This window comes from Molothrus aeneus, chromosome 11, assembly GCF_037042795.1.
Source record: "Molothrus aeneus isolate 106 chromosome 11, BPBGC_Maene_1.0, whole genome shotgun sequence".
Lineage (NCBI taxonomy): Eukaryota > Metazoa > Chordata > Aves > Passeriformes > Icteridae > Molothrus > Molothrus aeneus.
The window spans coordinates 2176711-2196426 of record NC_089656.1 but is presented as its reverse complement, the minus strand read 5'-3'; the positions used below and the strand labels follow the sequence as shown (position 1 = coordinate 2196426).

Genomic DNA, 19716 nt, shown 5'->3' with positions numbered 1-19716 from the left:
AGCTTTGAGAACTTCTGGTCAAGACACCGAGGTGAGACCAGAGCCCCCCAACACCTGACCCTACAGAGCAGAATTCATCACTGCTTCTTTTCCCTCTGATATGCTTGTTGCTTGTGACTCACAAAGTTTTCAGCTGCAAAGCTGAGATGGCAAAAGGCACAGCTTGATGCAGGGATTTCCTGTCGTGTCCCAATGCCCCGAGCGCTGGCAGGCAGCAGGACCCAGCAGAGTGCCAGGGCCAGCAGTGCCAGCCCTGCTGTCACCGTGTGGCAGCTGTGGTGTCACTGTTCCCTTCCCAGGGCAGCCACTGAGGGTGTCTATGGCTTTCATTTGCCTTGTAATTAACTGATCATTTGGCTTTAACATTCCTGCAATAGTTTCAATGTGCCAAAGATTTAATGAACATGGGGTTTTTTGGATAGTCCACTTAACTGCCTGAATTGCTGTGACTAACCAAAGCAGACTTTGTTCTCCAAGGCAATGGCTTCCCAGACATGTACACACAAATGAGGGGCTTTGAGGATTTCTTTTTTCAGCTGTGATGCAAGCCTTTAAGAATTTGTTCTTAAATGTGTTGCTGGATAGATACTTTATCACTTCTGCAAAACCAGATCTCCTCATGGTTTCTCCCTTTTTGTACAGTTTTCAGCTTGTCCTTCTCCTGTGCTCTTTGTGTGAGCACAGTGATTTATGCTGTCTAATGTTGTGTATTGTCTTCAGATGGGACAGAAAGTGACAGCACAGGGCAGTGCAGGTACTGCAGACAGGAGATTGCTCTTAAACAACACAAGAACTTGGGTTTGCTGTCTCAAAGTGTGAGATGGAATTGTATCAAGCTCTGTGATAGGATCTCAAATGAATTTTGGACAGGAAGAAATATTTATTTTGTCTTCTGGAGTTTTATCAGAAGTTACAGTGAAACCCATAGCTTTTAAAATGTATAAATCATCTGCTGATGAGCCCAGTAATGGTGGCTGAGGAGTGACCTGCAATTTATTCCAGAAACCAATGCCCTCTATTTAGAGAGTGACATTTTCATGTCCAGCTTAGACACCCAGTGAAGACTGATGTCTCCTTCTCCATGTCAGATAGCTCTTGCTCACTATTTCCAGATGTTGCTTAGCACTTCCTCCTTCAAATTTTCTTATCTGCACGCTGCCCCAAGCATGAGGCTGGTTGCACCAACTGGGATCACAGTTTTAGCAAATTCAGCTAAACCCAATGATGGCATCAGGTTGGGTGGGAGTGTTGACCTGCTGGAGTAGAAGGCTGTGCTGAGGGATCAGGACAGGCTGATGGATGGGCTGAGGCCTTCGGTATGAGAGTCAACAAGGGAAAATGCTGGGTCCTGTCCTTGGGTCACAACCACCCCCTGCACAGCAACAGCTGGGGCAGAGGGGCTGGAAATCTGCAGAGGGAAAGGCTTTGGGGGTGCTGGTGACAGTGGCTGAACATGAGCCCAGGAGTGCCCAGGTGGGCTTCAGCACCAGGGCAGGGATTGTCACCTTGTCCTTGGTGCTGCTGAAGTCACACCCTGAATGCTGTGCTCAGCTATGGGAGCCCAGCTACAGGAAAGACCTGGAGGGGAAGGGAACAGAGCTGGGGAAGGGGCTGGAGCACCAGGAGAGGCTGAGGGAGCTGGAGAAAAGGAGGCTCAGGGGGACCTTGTGGCTCTGCACAACTCCTGCCAGGAGGGCACAGCCAGGGAGTGTTGGGCTCTGCTCCCAGGGAACAGGGACAGGACAAGAGGAAATAACTTCAAGTTGTGCTAGATGAAGTTTAGGTAGGATAACAGGGAAAATGTCTTCACAGAACAGGTTGTCAAGCATTGGCATAACTATCCCTGGGTGGATAGAAAAGATGTGTGGATGTGGCATTTGGGGACATAGCTTAGTAGTGGCCTTGGCTGTGCTGTGTTAATGGTTGGACTCAATGATCTTAGAGGTCTTTGCCAACCTAAACAATTCTAAACTTGTGTACACACACATATTTGGCTCTGTGTGTGTATGTTGATGGTGAGGTGTTGCATCAAATGACATATTTATTTAGTTAGTTAGTTATTTAGTTATTTATTGTCCATCCTCATTTATTCTATGAACTGTGGGGACTGAAGACAGCCTCACCAGCCTAGTTCACACATTCCTAACAGTTTCCATGTCTCTGGCTCAGTCCTTGGATGACCTGGCAACATCCTGGTTCTGTGCAGTAGCTGCAAGGTGAGGGCTGCAGCCCTGGGGGTGGCTGGTGAGAGCAGGGCTGGCCAAGCCCTCCCAAATCATCTGCACGCCAGGTTTAGCAACCATGGGGTTCAAGAGTGCCAGAACACACAGGCTGTGGCTGACTGCCATGCCAGGGACCCAGCAGAGTGCCAGGGACCCAGCACAGAGCCAGGGACCCAGCACTGCAGCCTTTGGTGGTGCTCCCCAGGAGCCAGGGCCTGACTCACACCCACCCTGCCATGAACCAGTGTTCATTTCTCCAGTCTGTGCTTTCTGCTCAGAGGCCCACATGGAACAGTTGAGGTATTTAAGTACTCTGTTCTTTTCAGTCAGTTGGTTATGAGTTGGTGTAAATTCCTGCTGCATTAAGATGTCCTCGATTTTTATTAAGTACATTTGTGTCACCCATGTTGTAAGGCCCTGCTAAAATGCTTTGAGTTGGCCAGTCTTTGTGCCTTTTTTTTTCCTTCAAGGAGGGCATGGATTGCTCATTTTGAATGAATTTTTGAAAATAATGAGTGAGAAAATAGCATGTATGTGAAGGCCCTGCAGAAGTATGGTACATCTGTTTCAAAGCACCAAAGTGCAGACTGTCCCTAAAACAATTGTGGCATCTGTAACTCTTTCCATTCTGACTGTGCAGAAGAAAACTTGCCAAAATAGCCGTTGTGGGAAAACCTCCAGGAAGTTTCTTTTCCAGCTGTGAAGTCATTTGTGCTTGGCCAAGCCAGGGTGGCAGAGCTGCAGAGGCCCCTCTGATGGGAGGGTGGCTGCACACCCCAAGAGCAGCTTGTGAGTGTTTGATGTGTGCCCCTCAGTGCAGGGAAGAACATTCACCAGAGCAGACTGCCCAGCCTGATGGAAAGGAAGGACACTGACCATGAGGAAACAAGGAAGGAGCTCTGCTGTCCTCTCCCCTGGCCAGCTGGAGACAAGGCACCTCCTGCCCAATGGACACAGCTGCTCCTGCAGGACACGGCCCGGGCAAGGTAAATGTGACCAGGCTCCCATCTGTGCCATGAAACTGGAGACAGGAACGTGGCAAAAAGCTTCAGAAGGGCAAAACAGACAAACATGCATCTCTTTGATCCTATCAGAGCTCTGGCCACAGTTTCTGGATTACTGTGACTTAGCAATATAGAGAAATATATATAGATATATATAGAGAAAATTCACCAAACCGAGATCCAAGTGCTTTGAGCTAAGTTCATAGCCCAGGCAAATATTTCTCTTGTGGAACACTCCAAAAAATAATGAGAGTTTTGAAAAGGAAGTGTTCCTCAATACTGACTGTCCGACATGTGAACTAGCCAGACTGGTTAAAGCTTAATTAAAAAGTGCCAGAGTGACTAAATTCTTTTCTAAGTGCAGCTGCAGAACGTTAGCTGTGGGCACATTTTAGACCTTAATTAGTAACACTTGCACTAGAGGACCAAAATCTTTCATGAATGCAGCTGCAATCAATTAATATCAGTTAGGCATTTCTGTAGGTATACAAGGGTTCCTGAAAATTCTTTTAATGCCCACCTAGATTAAATAAAATACTTACATGCAACAGACTACAAAGCCAGAGAAAACTACAAAATGTCTTTATTGAAAAAAGCAGATTATAGCATCTAAGGTTAAATGAAACTTCTGACTTTAATATTAAATAACTTAAGATGATAGCAAGTAGCTTCTTCTTTAGATAAATAAATCTACATTTCCCAATTTTTTCTTCAACAATCAAGGGAATCAAACACTGAAACACAAAACCACAAGTAACTCTAAAGACTAAAAGACAGAAGCACATTGAAAGGTTTTACAAAGATATATATATACAAAAATAGTTAACTAATGTATATTTTCAGCATGTAAACTAGTTACATGATATACAAACTGGGAATTCATATATTTCCTACAAAATAAAAATCAACGTTGGTCCAAGTTCTTGGAAGAAAACTATATTCTTTTAAAGAAAATGAAAATATTTCTCAAATGAAAACTTAATTTAAGTCAAATTATATACTCTAGTTACGGCATTAGTTACAGGATGAATCACAAACTTTTAAACTTTTCTTGAAACACAAGAAAGCAGCTTTTGTTTCCTTTAGAGCTTTGGTTTACTTTACTACTCTGGAATTTCTGGTCTTAAAGAGTTCCTCTAACCATGTTTTCCTTTTGAAGCTCCACCTTACAAAATATATACACACACGTGCACACAAGTAAAAGGAAAAGGAAAGAAACCCCAACAAACTCTCTGTGTAAGCTCGATTCTCTGAGTGCATTCTTTTGTTTTCAAAGGATGATTTTGGTCCTTTCTTTGGAACTCGCCCTCGGGTGGGAGGGACCCTGCAGCAGCTCCTGTGGAGGGGCTGGGGAGGATTCCCCTCCCAGGTGGGAGGGGCAGCCCTGATGCAAATGAGAGCAGGTTGTTATTGATGTGACTTTATGGAAATATTCTGAAAGTACAGTAACTGCTTCTGAAGAACAACTGCACTGTAAAACGGACTTAGGAAGTTTTCATCTGTGTTGAACTGAGTTAATGTAAATGTAAGAATATTCTGTAAGAAAATCATTAAAATGAAAGTTCTCATTTACATTATTCCCCAGGCAGGAGGTAAAATGTGCAGAAACTGTCACTAGCACTAAAGAGTACAGCACATCATTATTTTAGGTTTGATTTTATTTTTCTCTTTGATTTGAAAAAAAAAACCCAACCAAACCTGGCAAATCTCACTCAAGCCCCAGTTTTTATAGTAAATGCTGGAAAAGCAAAGCTGCACTTTGTAATACAGTAATGGAATGCATCTGTCTATAGAAAATTCTAGAACAACAGCTGCTGCTTTCTGGTTTTAAACAAATTGCTTATTCTATATTGACATATTACCTTTCAGAATTTTTACCATGGTGACACTTAACAGATCAGAACTGCACAGAACTACAAGAGACTGAAAAATCAGCATGTCAAATGAAATTAAATATTATTCTGTTCTACAGGATGATCATTTTGAAAAAAACATGAAGAAATGGTCTGGCATGTACATGTTTGAAAGTGTGCTGGCCCTTAGAAAGTATGTTGGAAACTTAAACTGATGCCCTGATGGAGGCCAAGTGTTCAGGAAGGTGCTGGCAGAGGATGGGCTGAATGCCAGGGTAAGTCAGCTCCAGCTCTGCCCACTGTCACTGTGAAGGTTTTGCTTCTCTACTGGTAGAGAAAAGCATTTTTCCAGTTCAGCAAGTAACTGTTATTTGTTCCCAGGAACATACCCAAACCTCCTCTATGTATTTTAATGATTTCTTAATCTGGGTAAAGACTGCATGTAAAGACATGCAAGTGAAAATGCCTCAAAGCTAAATGTGGTCCACAGAACCCTCATGCAATGGAAAATGCACTCCATTGCAGCTGATGCTAAAAGTTTATCCTGAAGCTCTGGCACCTTCCATGTTTGTAGTAACCTGAAGGAATTGACCTAGTCATACAATCCAGTTTGAGACATTTTTTCCCCTTTCTCCAGCATTTGCTGGCATGTGTAATTCTGTAATTCCACTTCCTGCTGAGGCTGGGCTGCTGACTATGGACACAGAGGGAGTGTCTGCAAATGCAGAAGTGCAGGTGCACCCCTGGCCTCTCATCTGCAGGCCAGGCCTCTTGGGCCACAGTGCAGAAATGGGGCACTGACTGCACTCAAGTTGCTTCAAATCCTGGCAGTCACATTAAACATGTTAATTACAAACTGATACATATTAACTACAAAATTACTTTGCCCAGGAGTCTTCAGTAGGACAGGTTAATCTAGGCCAATGGAAGTCTGGCAGAAGTTCAGAAAGCATCCTTTTTGTTCCTTACTAACAGAAAAAATAGTTCTCAGGAATTTTTCCTGTTCCCCTTCCCCCCACCTTTCCTCATAAGGAAATTCCAGACTATCAAAAAGTTCTGTTAAGGGAGTTAATTATTCCACTTAGGAATTAGTGGCCATTGGATGCTCTTTGTGCTTTTCAAGAGCACCACAAATGGCTTTCAAAAAGTCAATGGAGCATAAGAAACTAAACTGCAATGGTGTTGCCAAATAAGTCACTCCATCAGTCTGCATGCCGGATTGAACACGGGACCGTTTCCGAACGATCGGGCGGATTCTGCAGTGCTGGAACTGGCATGGAAATGGCCCAATTCACACATGCCAAGAATCCAGTCTGGTATTTCTACTTCCTCTGGGCCTGAAGAATTTTATTTTATTGTAACTTTGAATACAGTTAAAGACAGCAATGATAAATTGCAGCTTCAGGAAGGCTGGGTCAATTCTCGTGAGAATGCAAGGAATTTTTTTGACATACAGATGTGTGATTTGCATGTAAAACATCAGCACATGGTAAAAACAAACCATAAAAAAAGATTCATCTAACTTCCTATATGGAAGACATATATTTCTCCCCAGAGGTCTGAGGGTACTGTAAAAGCTTATGCAAAACATGAAAGTGTGTACAGTCTATGTACAGCTAACACTTGTTGTAAACACTGATGTTTCATGGTCTGACTCTCTAAATTACTATTCCTGCCATACTGCACTTTGCTTTCCAATGAAGACAGTCACCATAATCAGTTGAAAAGTAATCTTGAAAAGAAAACAAAGCTGAAAAGGTAATACCAAACCACTGTGCCTCTCTTTAATAATGTCTCAACATACAATCATGAAGCAGTTGGTAACAAATGAAGTCTTGGATAAAACAAGCAGTATAAAGACAAGTGTACCTTTGCATAGAACCCTACTGAACAAAAAACAGGTTTGAAAGACGAATTCTTTAGTAAGTGCCAAATGGTCCAGTTGATAGGAATGCATTTTGAAGCCATGGCTACACAGCCAGCAATTACAGAGGGCTGCAACTGCTGACCCTGCACGTGCCAATCTTTTGGATACAATCCTCTGTACTGTGGGTTTTTCATCAGAGGCTTGCCACATTTCTTGAACAAGCCAAATAATTAATCTTTGGATGACTGTGGGACCCTGTAGCATGGAGAGCTGGCCTGACACTTCTTCACAGAACACCCTGCTTTAACCTTGCTGAAAACTGCCCTGGCTAAAACACCTGCTTGCTGCCTATTCCCTGCTTCTGGAATCTAAGTATTCTCTAAGACCAGAATTCAACAAAACTAGCTAAAATGCTAGCATTTATCTTATCATGCTTGCTGCAATATGATAAGGTGCTAACTTTTGGAAAGTAATTCGACACTCCTTACTCGGGTGAAATCTCCACTGAAGGAAGAGAGCAGGGAGTGCAGAACAGCCCTTTGTACCATTGTTTTTAGCAATGCTGCCATTTACAGTTACAGTTTAGTGGTGAATTATTTGTTCAAGTAGACGGTGTCTCAGTGAAAATGTTTAGATAAAAGAATGCATATGTACAAGATCAGAAAAGGACCCCTCACCTCTGATTCAAAAAATAAATAGCTGGTTTAGATGGTTATTACTGGAACCTCATCTTGAAAGGAACACGAAAGTAATCTTTAGATTTTTGTCTTCTTTCCAGCGGCTTTTTGATCGTGGAAATGTCTTTCAGAGTTCTGTGACATGCATGGGGTAGCTGGGAGGTGGATGTGATGGCAGTTTGATATTAAGGCGCCTGATGTGACAGCTGTGGCAGAGCAAGTGGCCCTCTAGGGGGTAACAACGATGGCCTTCCTCATCATTGAGCTGCAAGCCACAGTCCTGGAAGGAAGAGAGACATCCCAGAGCAGTGAGTGACTCAGGCAGGCCTCTCCCAGCCCTGCTGCCCTGTCCTGCAGGGCCCCAGAGCTCCCCCACCTCCAAGACCAGCAGCCCCCAGAGCTCCTGGGATCTGCACCCTGACCATTGACATCACTGGGATCCAACAGGACAGGCTGCAGCAGTGCCCAGCCTTTGTTCACCCCTCTTTCCTATTCTGCTCTCTTCTCCATCTAATAAATGGAGATGCAAACCAAAAGCCTAAAAGCAGGCCAGGGGCTGACCCTGCCAAATACAACTGGAAGAGGCTTGAACAGAGGAGGAGCTGATTCTGCAGCAAGGCAGCCAGCCAGATGGGGGGAGCATAAGCAGAGAATGAGAGGGGAGGGCAAAAGCGGGGAGACATGACACAGCTTACTTCTGGAGCAGGTCTATACTTTCTCTAATTTGCAATTAAAAGAACTTTAAGACTTTAAGACCAGTGGTCCATCTTTAGTGGAAATGCTGGTACCTCTGGGACTGACACATAACTCCAGACAGAGACAGAGATAAACAGAGAAGCAGCTATCAGTGATCCTGCCTGCTGACCCTTCTGTACACTGCAACAGAGACCACTCTGATTTCCATCACTGTAATTCTGAGGGCATTTGGAAATCACTGAAGTTTGGTACTCAGGTTTAATGTTTCAAGTATGTTAAATACTTAGAAATGATTACAGTGATCAGTTCTGAGAAACCAGAGATTCTGAGTATTTATCTGTGTGCTTAATAGAAAGAAATAAAAAAGCCAAACAGAACAAACTGGGTATATAGGTGGTTTCAGTACTGAAAACAAATGCAAAACTTTTAACTGAATAGAGAGTATAATTTTTCAGCTTTCACAGCTCAAGTTCAAATCCTCAAATTTTACAAGAGTGAAATAAGACTGAAAATGGGTTTTAAAGTAAGCTTTAAAACTGGAGTGTTAGTTTAGAGAGGTCTTAATCTAAGTATCTGCCAAGGTAATTTTCTGTGTGTTGCTACACATTATATAATGATTTTATAGCAATTTATACAAGATTTAAAATTAGAATTTACCAATTTCAGATGCCCTACAGATGTGCCAAGTGTTCGTATCTTCTTCCCTCTCCAAACCTGAATTCCCTTTCTGCAAGGAGGAAGCCTGCCTTGTCAGAGGGTTCCAGTTTCAGAATGGGGCTCCAGTGATCTGCAAAAGGGCTTGAACTCCTCCACAGAAGTCAAGTGGTTGCACGTGAAAGAGATGACACAGAAAAGCTGCAAATTTCCAACCTGACCACTGACTGTGCGTGGCACCAGCTGAGGGTGACACCAGCAGCAGGTGAGGAGTGGCTGTCCAAGTCATGGAGCCTTGCTAAAATCTTCACATGCCTACCTTGTGTACCTCAAAATCCTGCACTCACTTTTCCAGCAGCATTTGCTTTTCCAGCAGTGTGCAGAGAGCCTCATTTGAGAGCATCAGGCAGTAACCCACCCCTGCTAACTCCTGATTTCTGTACATAAATGCACTCTGCCTTTCTGGGCAGATGTGGAGGCAGCTTGATTTGCCTCAAATGGGGAAATGAATAATGAAACAGAAGGGAAAATAAACCCCCAGTGGGACATTCCAGCATAAAGTCAATAGCCTGAGAGCAGGGGAGGGAGCTGTCATCTTAGGTGAAGCCTGCACAAAGCAATAGCTGGGGAAAGGAGGAGGGAAGTTCAGCTCTCCAAAATACTGTGATTTCCTGTGCCAATTTCTCTTTAAAAATTAATAGAAATGGATGGAGTATCAGGTGTCTGTTGAAAGGAGATAGCTGAGTGGATGGGGACTTCCTTACATTTAGGAACACAACATTTCAAGATGCTCTGAATTTTGTTATTTTCTCTCTCAGTCAGAAGATTCTTTGTAAAACCTTCATGCAACAGTGCCTGAAGGCAGCACTGCTGTATTTCTGCCCCTGGTGCTAACAGGGAAGATCTGTGTGGATATTTGTGTGCTGTGTCAGACTGCCAAACCTACAGCAAAAGGGAAGTTTTTGGCTGATCCCAGCTTAGTGAGTTTGTTTCCCTTCTCATGTTCCTGGCTGTGGGATAAGGATGAACTCAGGTCTCCTCTCTGAAGCAAGAGCACTAATTCCACAACTTGATCCGTGGCAATGAATGTTTAAATGTTCTGCACAATAAGAAACTACTCCCAAAAAAGTGACAGAAAGTCAATAATATCCTGGTCAATATCCTAGTAAAGAATCAATGTTCATTCAGCATGGAGAAACCAGATCCCCTAGAAAGGCCTTCCAGTGAGACTCCTTCCCTGCACAGCCAATGTAAATTCAAATCTCCGCAGATCAGAGCCCTACAGACTGTACAGATGAGGAAAAAGACAACTGGCACCTACTCTTTGCTCACTCCCCATCCAGAAGTACTGAGAAAATTCAACCCAACAAACCAAGCCCAGCTTTGAAGCTCATATACTGGGGAAAAACCCTCCAAAACTAATTTGGTACTGGTGATGGCAGCACCACTTCCAGCCCAGCATTCACCTGTTTGTCTTCCTCAGGAGCTGTGGGGCAGAGCCCTGCCTGCCCAGGGGGGCAAGAGGCAGGGAGTGCAGCCCAGGGGTGAGTCAGGGTCCCCCTGAGGCTGGGCAGGTCCCCAAGGGCAGAGCAGGGCCCCAAGGGCAGAGCAGGGCCCCAGGGCAGAGCAGGGCCCCAGAGCAGAGCAGGTCCCCAAGGGCAGAGCAGGGCCCCAAGGGCAGAGCAGGTCCCCCTCAGGGCAGAGCAGGGCCCCAAGGGCAGAGCAGGTCCCCAAGGGCAGAGCAGGGCCCCAGAGCAGAGCAGGTCCCCAAGGGCAGAGCAGGTCCCCAAGGGCAGAGCAGGTCCCCCTCAGGGCAGAGCAGGGCCCCAAGGGCAGAGCAGGTCCCCAAGGGCAGAGCAGGTCCCCCCCAGAGCAGAGCAGGTCCCCCTCAGGGCAGAGCAGGGCCCCCTCAGGGCAGAGCAGGGCCCTCTCAGGGCAGAGCAGGGCCCCCCCAGAGCAGAGCAGGTTCCCCAGGGCAGAGCAGGGCCCCAAGGGCAGAGCAGGGCCCCCTCAGGGCAGAGCAGGTCCCCCCCAGAGCAGGCCCTGCTGCAGGCCAGGCCTGGCACTCACCTCACAGTGGTAGCACTCCACGTGGTAGTCCTTGTCCATGGACACCACCCGGATGGTCTCCTCGGAGCCCTGGGGAGCACAGAGAAAGTGACAGTGGTGTCTCAGGACACAGTGCCAGTAGTGTCTCAGGACACAGTGCCAGTGGTGACTCAGGACACAGTGCCAGTGGTGACTCAGGACACGGTGCCAGCAGTGTCTCAGGACACAGTGCCAGCGGTATCTCAGGACACAGTGCCAGTAGTGTCTCAGGACACAGTGCCAGTGGTGTCTCAGGACACAGTGCCAGTAGTGTCTCAGGACACAGTGCCAGCGGTGTCTCAGGACACAGTGCCAGCGGTATCTCAGGACACAGTGCCAGTAGTGTCTCAGGACACAGTGACAGTGGTGACTCAGGACACAGTGCCAGTGGTGTCTCAGGACACAGTGACAGTGGTGTCTCAGGACACAGTGACAGTGGTGTCTCAGGACACAGTGCCAGTGGTATCTCAGGACACAGTGCCAGTGGTGTCTCAGGACACAGTGCCAGTAGTGTCTCAGGACACAGTGCCAGTGGTGTCTCAGAAGTGTTTTTCAGTCTCCATGCAGTGCCCAGCTTTTCCCTGGGGGGAGCTGTGTCCCTGGGGGAATCCCCTCTGCCCCCCACACAGCAGAGCTCTGTGGCCACTGAAAGCCTTGGCCCTGGGCATGCCTGCACCACTCCTCAGCTGTGCTGCAGCAGTCTGGGTGTCTGGCACATCTAAAATGCACAGGTCATTTGGGAAGTGTAGCCAAAGCCTCATGCTCAAGGAATAAATCAGTCTTGAAATCACTTATTCTTCCAAGGGCGCCCAGGATCTGAACAAATCACCAGTCAAAAACCTGCTCATTGGATAACTTTCCCTTCTATACATCCTGCTCTGATTTCCAGGACTTGTGTTCCTCTCCAACCATCTGCTGCACAGCCCTTTTGCACATGCACGTGTCACTGTGTGTCCCCACAGGGACTGACATACCAGTCTGGCAGGCAATTACCTGCACAGGCTAAACCTCAGCAGAGTTGTGCAATCCTGGCTGAGCCCCAGGCCTGCAGAGCAGCCCATACCCTTCTGTAACCTCACAGGCTCTTTTCCTGATCCACTCTGAAGACAGAGCTCATTAAATTGGTTGCCTTGCATTGTTTCCAGTTCCAGGTGTGGTTAGAGCACCAGATATGATGTGGACTGTGTCTGAGAGAAGCTGTGGGCAAGTCAGCACCTGCACTACCAGACTTGAACTAACCCAGGAAATCTCCCAGGGAAAGAACATGGAGTGTGTCCTGCTAGTCAGGTGAGTCAGCACTATGACTGCCTTTTAATTCTTTTTCTTTCTTTCTTGAAAAGAAAAAAGAATCCTTTTTTATGACCCAAATTCAGTGACATTTACACAGAGGTTTTCTCCTCACAACCCATGAGACAGCAGTTCAGCCTTTATGAGGTTTTTTGGGGTTTGGTTACTTGGCCAATTAACAGAAATACTAATGACAAATGAGACTAATGTGCAGAGTGATGGAGGTGGGCATGTGAGAGGCTCTAGCATCAGGCTTCACTGGGGCACAGCAGCTCACAGGAGGGAAGCTCTGGTGCTGTAAACATGACAGAGGAAAAGCAGGGAGATGCTGAGGCCCTTGCTTACAAATGAACTGGTCAGTGACCTCAGCAAAGGCAGCTCAGAGGGTCCTGCACCCACCAGAGCACCAGGGAGCCCCACTCTGGGCTAATGGTGCCAATAACACTGTCAGCACAGGCTGAGCTGGCAGGCAGGTTTCACCTGGTTCCATTTTTGTTGTTGCCTTTTTAACTCCTTTAAGAACTTCCATTCCACTGCCACCTCAGGACTACAGACTGTGTGACCTTCTCACAGGGCCAGTAACCATCAGATGCCTTTTCAAGGGTTTTACTCCCTTAGTTGTTCTTGGAGCCCCAGTCAGTGTTTTCAATTAAATGAAGTTTCTAACAGATTAATGAAGACCTGGAAAGCACCCTAAAGATAAAAAGTACTATGCTGTAGGAGTAGTATGACTGTTACAACCTCTGGGAATGTTTGGGAGTGACTTTACTGCTGAACTGTGTTTAATTTAGTATCTAACATGGTACAGATTCTGGAGAGGAAGGAGAAGCCTTTAGTGTGTTTTTAGAAAGTGCCCATATGCCAACAGCTGTTTTCCCCAGGAGTCAGTGCATGTTAACACCTACCTGTGCTGGGAGGATTGGCTGGTTACAGGAAGCACATTTTGGTGCAAAAACCCTAGGGTGCAAGAAGAAAGGGTTCCAATCACATTTAAAGCATCTTCAAAAAGCAGAAGCAAGAGAGCCATTCTAATCATGCCTTGTTTTTAGTAAAATGGAGATCCACAGGATTTGAAATGCCTCTAATTGTTTGATAGTCAATGAAAAGGAGATTTGGGAAAGGCTGATCTATCCCAACTTTATTGTTTAGGTCTTCCCAACCTTGAGGCATAGTGAATCCACCCCTCTTCCTGTATATGCCTTTTTTCTTTCCTTCCTTTATTTATAAAACCATTCAAATTCTTCCAGAGCCTTGATGCTTGACTACAAAGCAGCTCCTGACTTAGGGACTCTGACATCAGAAAGACACAACCACGGGTCCTAAACAGGAGAGGGGCTGATCATGGCCAGAATCTCCCAGGTAAATACACAAATGGGCTTATGGTCCACAGCTGCATTTTATCATCGGGCCAACACTCACTGTGTCCTTGTAACACACCCAGATTGGCACCAACAGGGCTGAATTCAGGGTGATTTACTCCTGCTGCATAACTGAGTTATTGGCTAACTGAGCTAAGAGCAGGATCCCGTTGCCTTTGAGTGGAATTAGAAAAGAGTCCAAAAGCAATCTCTTAAACCTCTACCTTTTGTCAGGTAAGGCTCAGATTGTTCTGCCAGTAACTGTTTATTACCTGTGTTCTGTGTCAGTTAACAAAACTTACACTGAGTCAAGCACTGCCAGAGCCTCTGCTCCTGTAACAGCCAGCAGAACCTACCAACACTTCCAGAAGTGCCCTGGTGTAGTGTTGGTAGTCCTGAAGGAAGCAGAGGAACAGCCCCAAGAAGCCCATCCTCTGACACAATTTGATTTTCAGCCTCACCTGGCCACTGTGTGCCATAGTGGGCCCAGAAGGTACTGCTTAACAAACCTTAACATACTTTACAAATGCAACACTTCTGTGAAAGAAGCAGTTGAAGGACATCTGAGCAAACAGGAGTGACCTTTTTGCTTATCACAAGGCTTATAACTACATCAATGATTTAACTACTGTAGGTTTGCTGGGCATGCAGTGGATTTGTGTACTCACGTGTGGTAGTCTTTGACACAGTAAATATTGTTTTCCACATCTACAGTGAAGGGGACTCCATCCAAGCACTCATTACACACCACACAGCGGAAGCAGCCAGGATGGTAGGACTTGCCAAGGGCCTGTAAGATCTTGTGAGGCAAACAACAAAATAAGTGGATGCATGATTACATGAGATATTGTCTCCCCATAAACTGCTGTGTCTCTCTCATTCTTAATAATGGCAGTGAGAAAAGCACTTCAGGATGAAATTACCACTCTGCAGATCTGTCAGCAAGGGGCCTCTTAAAACAATCAGCTTGCTTATTTTAGTGGGTTTCAATATGCTCCCAAGGAAGAGCAAGAGCTGAAAATCAGACTAAGCCCATCAGCTTTAGCTCTGCAGGGCCAGTACTGCCAATGGAAATTAAAAATGGCTTCACAGACCCTCTCTGGGGAAATCCCAAATACAAGGTACTGGGATACAGAGTTACCTTACAAAACTTGACAGGCTGTGACAGACAGAATCCAAACTGGTCATTACTCAAAAAGTGAAATAACATAACAAGCAAATAAAGAGGTGCCTCTCTATTAACTAAGGATCCTAATCTCCCAGAGTTACTGACTGGTTATCACTTAGTCAGGGGCTCATTGGTTTCTGATAAAATTCCATCACTATCCATGTGTTTGGATACTGATCCATGCACCTGCCCAGGCTGCTCCCATGCTGACCTTCCCTACTGCATTTTCAAGGTTTCAGGGAAAGGTCTGATGCAACCTTGGCTGCACTACTACAGAACAGATCCCCCACTCCTGACATCCTCGTACGTGACACTCAGTGTGGCACTGGAGGATGCTGCAAGCCCATGAACAAGCCCCTGGGAAGAGTGAGACACAGCTATCACTTTCAGGCAGCTCTCAACAGATTATAAGACCAATTCCATACATTTTGGGTTTAAGAAGTATCTTTAGAAGGTAATTTCAAAATTTCAGCTGCCAGCACCGTGCTCAGCTTGGAGCTGCTGGGAAGTTTGAGGTGAAAAATCTGCACAGACCAAGCTCCCATGGCACTATAGGTGATTCTATGAATAAAGATCAAACCAAGAGGAAAGAAGGGCAGAAAAAAAGGCCAATTTAATTTAACCTTTTTTCCCCTCTCTGATGAAGCCCAGTAGCTCAGTGGTATCACTCTCTTTGACTGGGAAGGCTGTTCTGAGCCAGAGGCAGCTGGTCCCTGTGCTGGGGCTGCTGCTGCTGCAGGAGCTTGCTGTGGTGCCAGCCTGGCACAGCTGTGCAGCCACAGGCCCTGAGCACAGGGCAGCTCCTCCCCAGCCCTGCAGAGCCCCAGCTCTGCCCCAGGCCAGCACTCAGCAGGGCTGGGCTGTGCTCCCAGGCAGGAGCACGCTGGAATTACCCAAACAGGAGAGCTGAATTCCTGGAGCTCCCAGAGCTCTTTCCTTTTGTCAGAGAACACTTGCTGATGGGAGAGAGGCAGGCAAGCACCTGCCAAGCTTGCAGCTACTGAGTTCCACCAGTGAGATATTATGGACTCTTGCCTGGGATTCTTCAATTAAGGGCCAGCTCGAAGCAAGCACGTCAAGATACCCTCCCCCTCCCAGCATGACACAACTCCAGAGATTTGCTCTTGGGCTAAAACGAGCAATATCCTTGTCCAACCAGTGGTGCCAGAATATGAGCCAGAATCCTCATTAGTGAAGTCCCTGTTCCAGCTCTGACTGAACCTCTGTCTGTGCAGCACACCAGCTACTTCTCTTAGGCACACTGAGCTTGATGCACACTTTAAAGCAAGATAGAAACAGATACACTGCAGGATGTGCCCTTCTTTGTGGTGCAAACCACTTCATTTGGTTTGGGAATTTCTGCTTAGGAAGAGCACACATAACTCTTCTTACTTTCACCCCCTGAAAGGATGCCAGAAGGATCTGGCCAACCCAAAGCTCTTTGATTTTATTTTTATTACAAAAGTAACTCTGATTGCTGGCTCCCTAAAAATCCCAGTGGCAATAATGCATTTTAAGTGATGTGGAGCAAGCAACAGAGGGTAAACAAAGCAAGTCACAGAGCAGGTGAAAATCTCAGGACTATTGATAATGTCCCTCTCTGCTCTACCCCAGATTCCACCCACATGACTGAGCTCTTGTTATCTACTGTCTTACAGAGCACACCCACTGTGTTCCTTTACCATATTCTCATACAAAGCTCTGCTGTACTTCCCCCTTTATTATTAAAATTTTATTTTATTTTAACTCACAAATGGCAGAGTAATAGCCTTCCATATTCTTAGGTAGCTAAGAAGCCCAACTTTCTGCCCCTAGTAGTAGGGGCATGGAGCATGAAGGAGCATGGAGCATGGAGGTATTTTTATTTACTGCCTCAGTTGCAAAACCTATGTTGACAGCAGTGAAAACACAATACCAGCCTGGGCAGGGAGAAGCAGATGTCTCACAGTGCACTTCCCAAGTTACCTGTCATTAGGAGTTTAGGTCTCTTACCATTTCCATTATGAGGTGTCCACAAACAAAGCACTTGTCTGCTGTTTGCTGAAAACCTGAATACTGTTAAAATGACAGAAAAGAAAGGATCATTAGTAGCCACTCCTCTAGCCATAGAAATACCTTTTAGGTGAAGGCTGTGCTATGTATGACACAGGTTTGGGAGACAGTGACTCAGAAGCCTTCACTCAGCTCTTGCAGCATGTTCAGAGAGCAGTTTGGCCTTCTGATCCACTGCAATATTTCCACTGAGATTCCCCATGTAACAGTATTATTTTAAGTTTGATTTTTTAAAAGTCTTTATGGAAAGTTTGTGTTTGATGTGCAGAAATTAGCTTGAATTGACTCTTTTGGTGGTTGTTTTAAATAACAGAGGACTCACCTCCCAAAGCCTGCTCAAATCAGCCACCTCAGACTTTGGACCCACATTTCACTCAGTGCTTTTGCAAGCTAGAAAAATGAACCCAGGCCCAAGAGGGATTTAGCTGCCTTGTGGACACCAAGCCTTCCAGGCAGGGAAGGATCCAGCAGTGCACTCACAGGGCCTTGGGCTGGCTGCACAGCGTGGGCAGCAGGAGGCACCTCAGAACAATGGTGCCAGCCCACACTGCAGTGCCAGGGCATGGCACAGCCAGAGGCTGTGTCTGCCTGGGACCAAAGCTCTGTGCTCCCTGCCTGAGCAGTCCTGACCTTAACTTTGTGCTCCTGTCTCCAGAGCAGATCCTGTTTCAGATGCCAAGGTTTAGAGGTATGGAAAAATCATGCAGGTGATCAGAGTGACCCAGCAAACCACAGCCTACAAACAAGAGACATCTTTCTGAGGGACTCCAGCCCTGTGAAACTGGTGTTTGAGGGGCCTCTGCAGCCCATGTCAGCTGAGAGCTGTGTGAGCACCATCCTGCCTGTGCCCACCCCCTGGGGCATTGCACAGCGATGCTCCTCTAGCACAGCTCACCTCAAATGTGCTTCAGTTGCACGACATAAAAGATGAGGAAGGGGAGGATGAAGGTAAAGCAGGCTCCTCTCCCAGAACACAGGTTAATTGGCTCAGGCACCTAATGCATCCTCTGAACCCAACAGAATGTGTCTTGCTCCATTCCCCCCTGGTTTAGTGGGGATTAACTGTCCCCTCACATCAAAAGCCTGTGGTTCCCTGCCTGGAGCTGCCATATGTTTTCTTTTTTATTGGAGTGAGGGGATTACATGTTATCAATCAATAGGTTGGAGACAAAATTATTGTTGCTATGCAACAAAGTGATTAGGTAGGAAAAGGTCTCACAGACACTTTGATGGGCCCAGAAGTCAGTAAATGATATAGCAGCTGTCACACCCAAATCTCACTATGCCTTAAGAAACACAGCTTGTGCAGGATTAAGAAACTTCCCTGGAAGAGATCAGGGTGTTGAGGAACAAATACAGAGGTGGGCAGTCCTAGCTGGCTATTGCTGCAAGACTTTTTTTATTTGCTTTTTCGTTTTTCTTACTGATGCAGGAAAAGGTCTCACTGCTTGGGATGTTTCTTGGCTGCCCCATGGCTGAGTCACCCTCTGGCTGACTGTTCCTAGGGCTGGGAACCCCAGGCTTACTGAAACAGGTGGGCAGCTCCTAGTGACACAGACAGCAGAGGATTAACAGCAGCACAAATCCAGCTAATTCTAAAACCCTGCTGGAATGAATTTACCAGTACCATCTGGCTGTCATTTGATAAGGAATGCAAAGGAGCATTCACCCAGCTATTGATTAAGAGGGGACATTATTCCCCAGGAAGAGAATGGCATAGTGGTCAGATTAATGGCATTTATTGCTAACTAGATTGTCATAAATTATACTGTTTGTCAGAAAGAAAGGCTTTGCTGACACAAAATCACTCTTTATGTAAGTAACCCTATTAAATTAAAACCATTATTTGTTTTTAACAAGAGAATTGTTATTAGTCAAACACATCCAGAACTGGATTACCCCATTAAGAAGACTTTGCAAAATGGCAGTAAGTGCAACAGCAGTGACAGAATATTTCCCAGGCTCAGGGAGCTGTCCTTTACCATGACACTCCTCTGTCCTGGTCAGAGGGTCAATCCCAGACAGACTGAAGGTCTGGTTCAGAGACATCAGGGTTTTGGATCCAGGTCTGCTTGTATTTTAAATCTATTTGGGCTGGAAAAGAGTAACAGCCTGAGCCCAGCAGCACTGTTTCTACAGGATGGCAGCACTGTGGGCACTGCTGCTAAAAGCAATAAATGCTCAATTTCTCAACATTTCTGGAGCTGACTGTAAACTGCTTCTTTGCACTGTTTGATCCCAATGTGGAGTGTTCAAATAGAGCTACTGTACTAAGCTTTGAATTTTAGAAGCAGAATTTAAAAGTCTTAAAATACTAATTAAAATTGTCAACATCTGTCTTTGAAGCACTTGATTATTAACAACCCTCACAGATCTTGTGTGTGCAATGGGAGAGGAGTTGGGACTTGCTCCAGCCTGCAGCCAAGGCAGAAGAGCCTCTTTGTTGTCTCAGCACATCAGGAGCCTCCCAGGGTGGGCTCCCAGCACGACTGGAGGGAGCAGCACTGGTCCCCAGAGCTTGTGAGCAGGTAACTGAGAGAGGAGAAGGTTTTGCTACACAGAATCAGAGCCTTTCTCATTACTGACAGAGTCAGAGGAGTACAAAGAGCTCTTGAGCACAGAACCCCCATTCCCAGTCTGGAGACATGAGAAACAGGCTGAGGTGACACTGGCTGACAGGTAGGACCCTCATGGAGCAGCCAAATCTCAGCTCTGGCTCCTGCTCCTCTGGCATTCACAGGCACAGTTTCATTCAGGATTTCAGCAATGTGGGGCTCATTTCTAGCCTTC

At 46.0% G+C, this 19716-nt stretch overlaps 1 protein-coding gene across 1 annotated transcript in view; it reads right to left on the bottom strand.

Annotated features, from left to right (window-relative positions):
• Window positions 1-3786: 3786 nt before the first annotated feature.
• WTIP (WT1 interacting protein) overlaps window positions 3787-19716 on the bottom strand; it is an 88818-nt gene continuing 72888 nt past the window's right edge. The window contains exons 4-8 of the mRNA XM_066557334.1: window positions 16867-16929; window positions 14375-14505; window positions 13254-13305; window positions 11044-11112; window positions 3787-7903 (exon numbers count right to left, since the gene is read on the bottom strand). Of these exons, the coding sequence (XP_066413431.1) occupies window positions 7751-7903; window positions 11044-11112; window positions 13254-13305; window positions 14375-14505; window positions 16867-16929 (468 nt within the window). The 3' untranslated portion in view covers window positions 3787-7750. The remainder of the gene's footprint in view (window positions 7904-11043; window positions 11113-13253; window positions 13306-14374; window positions 14506-16866; window positions 16930-19716) is intronic.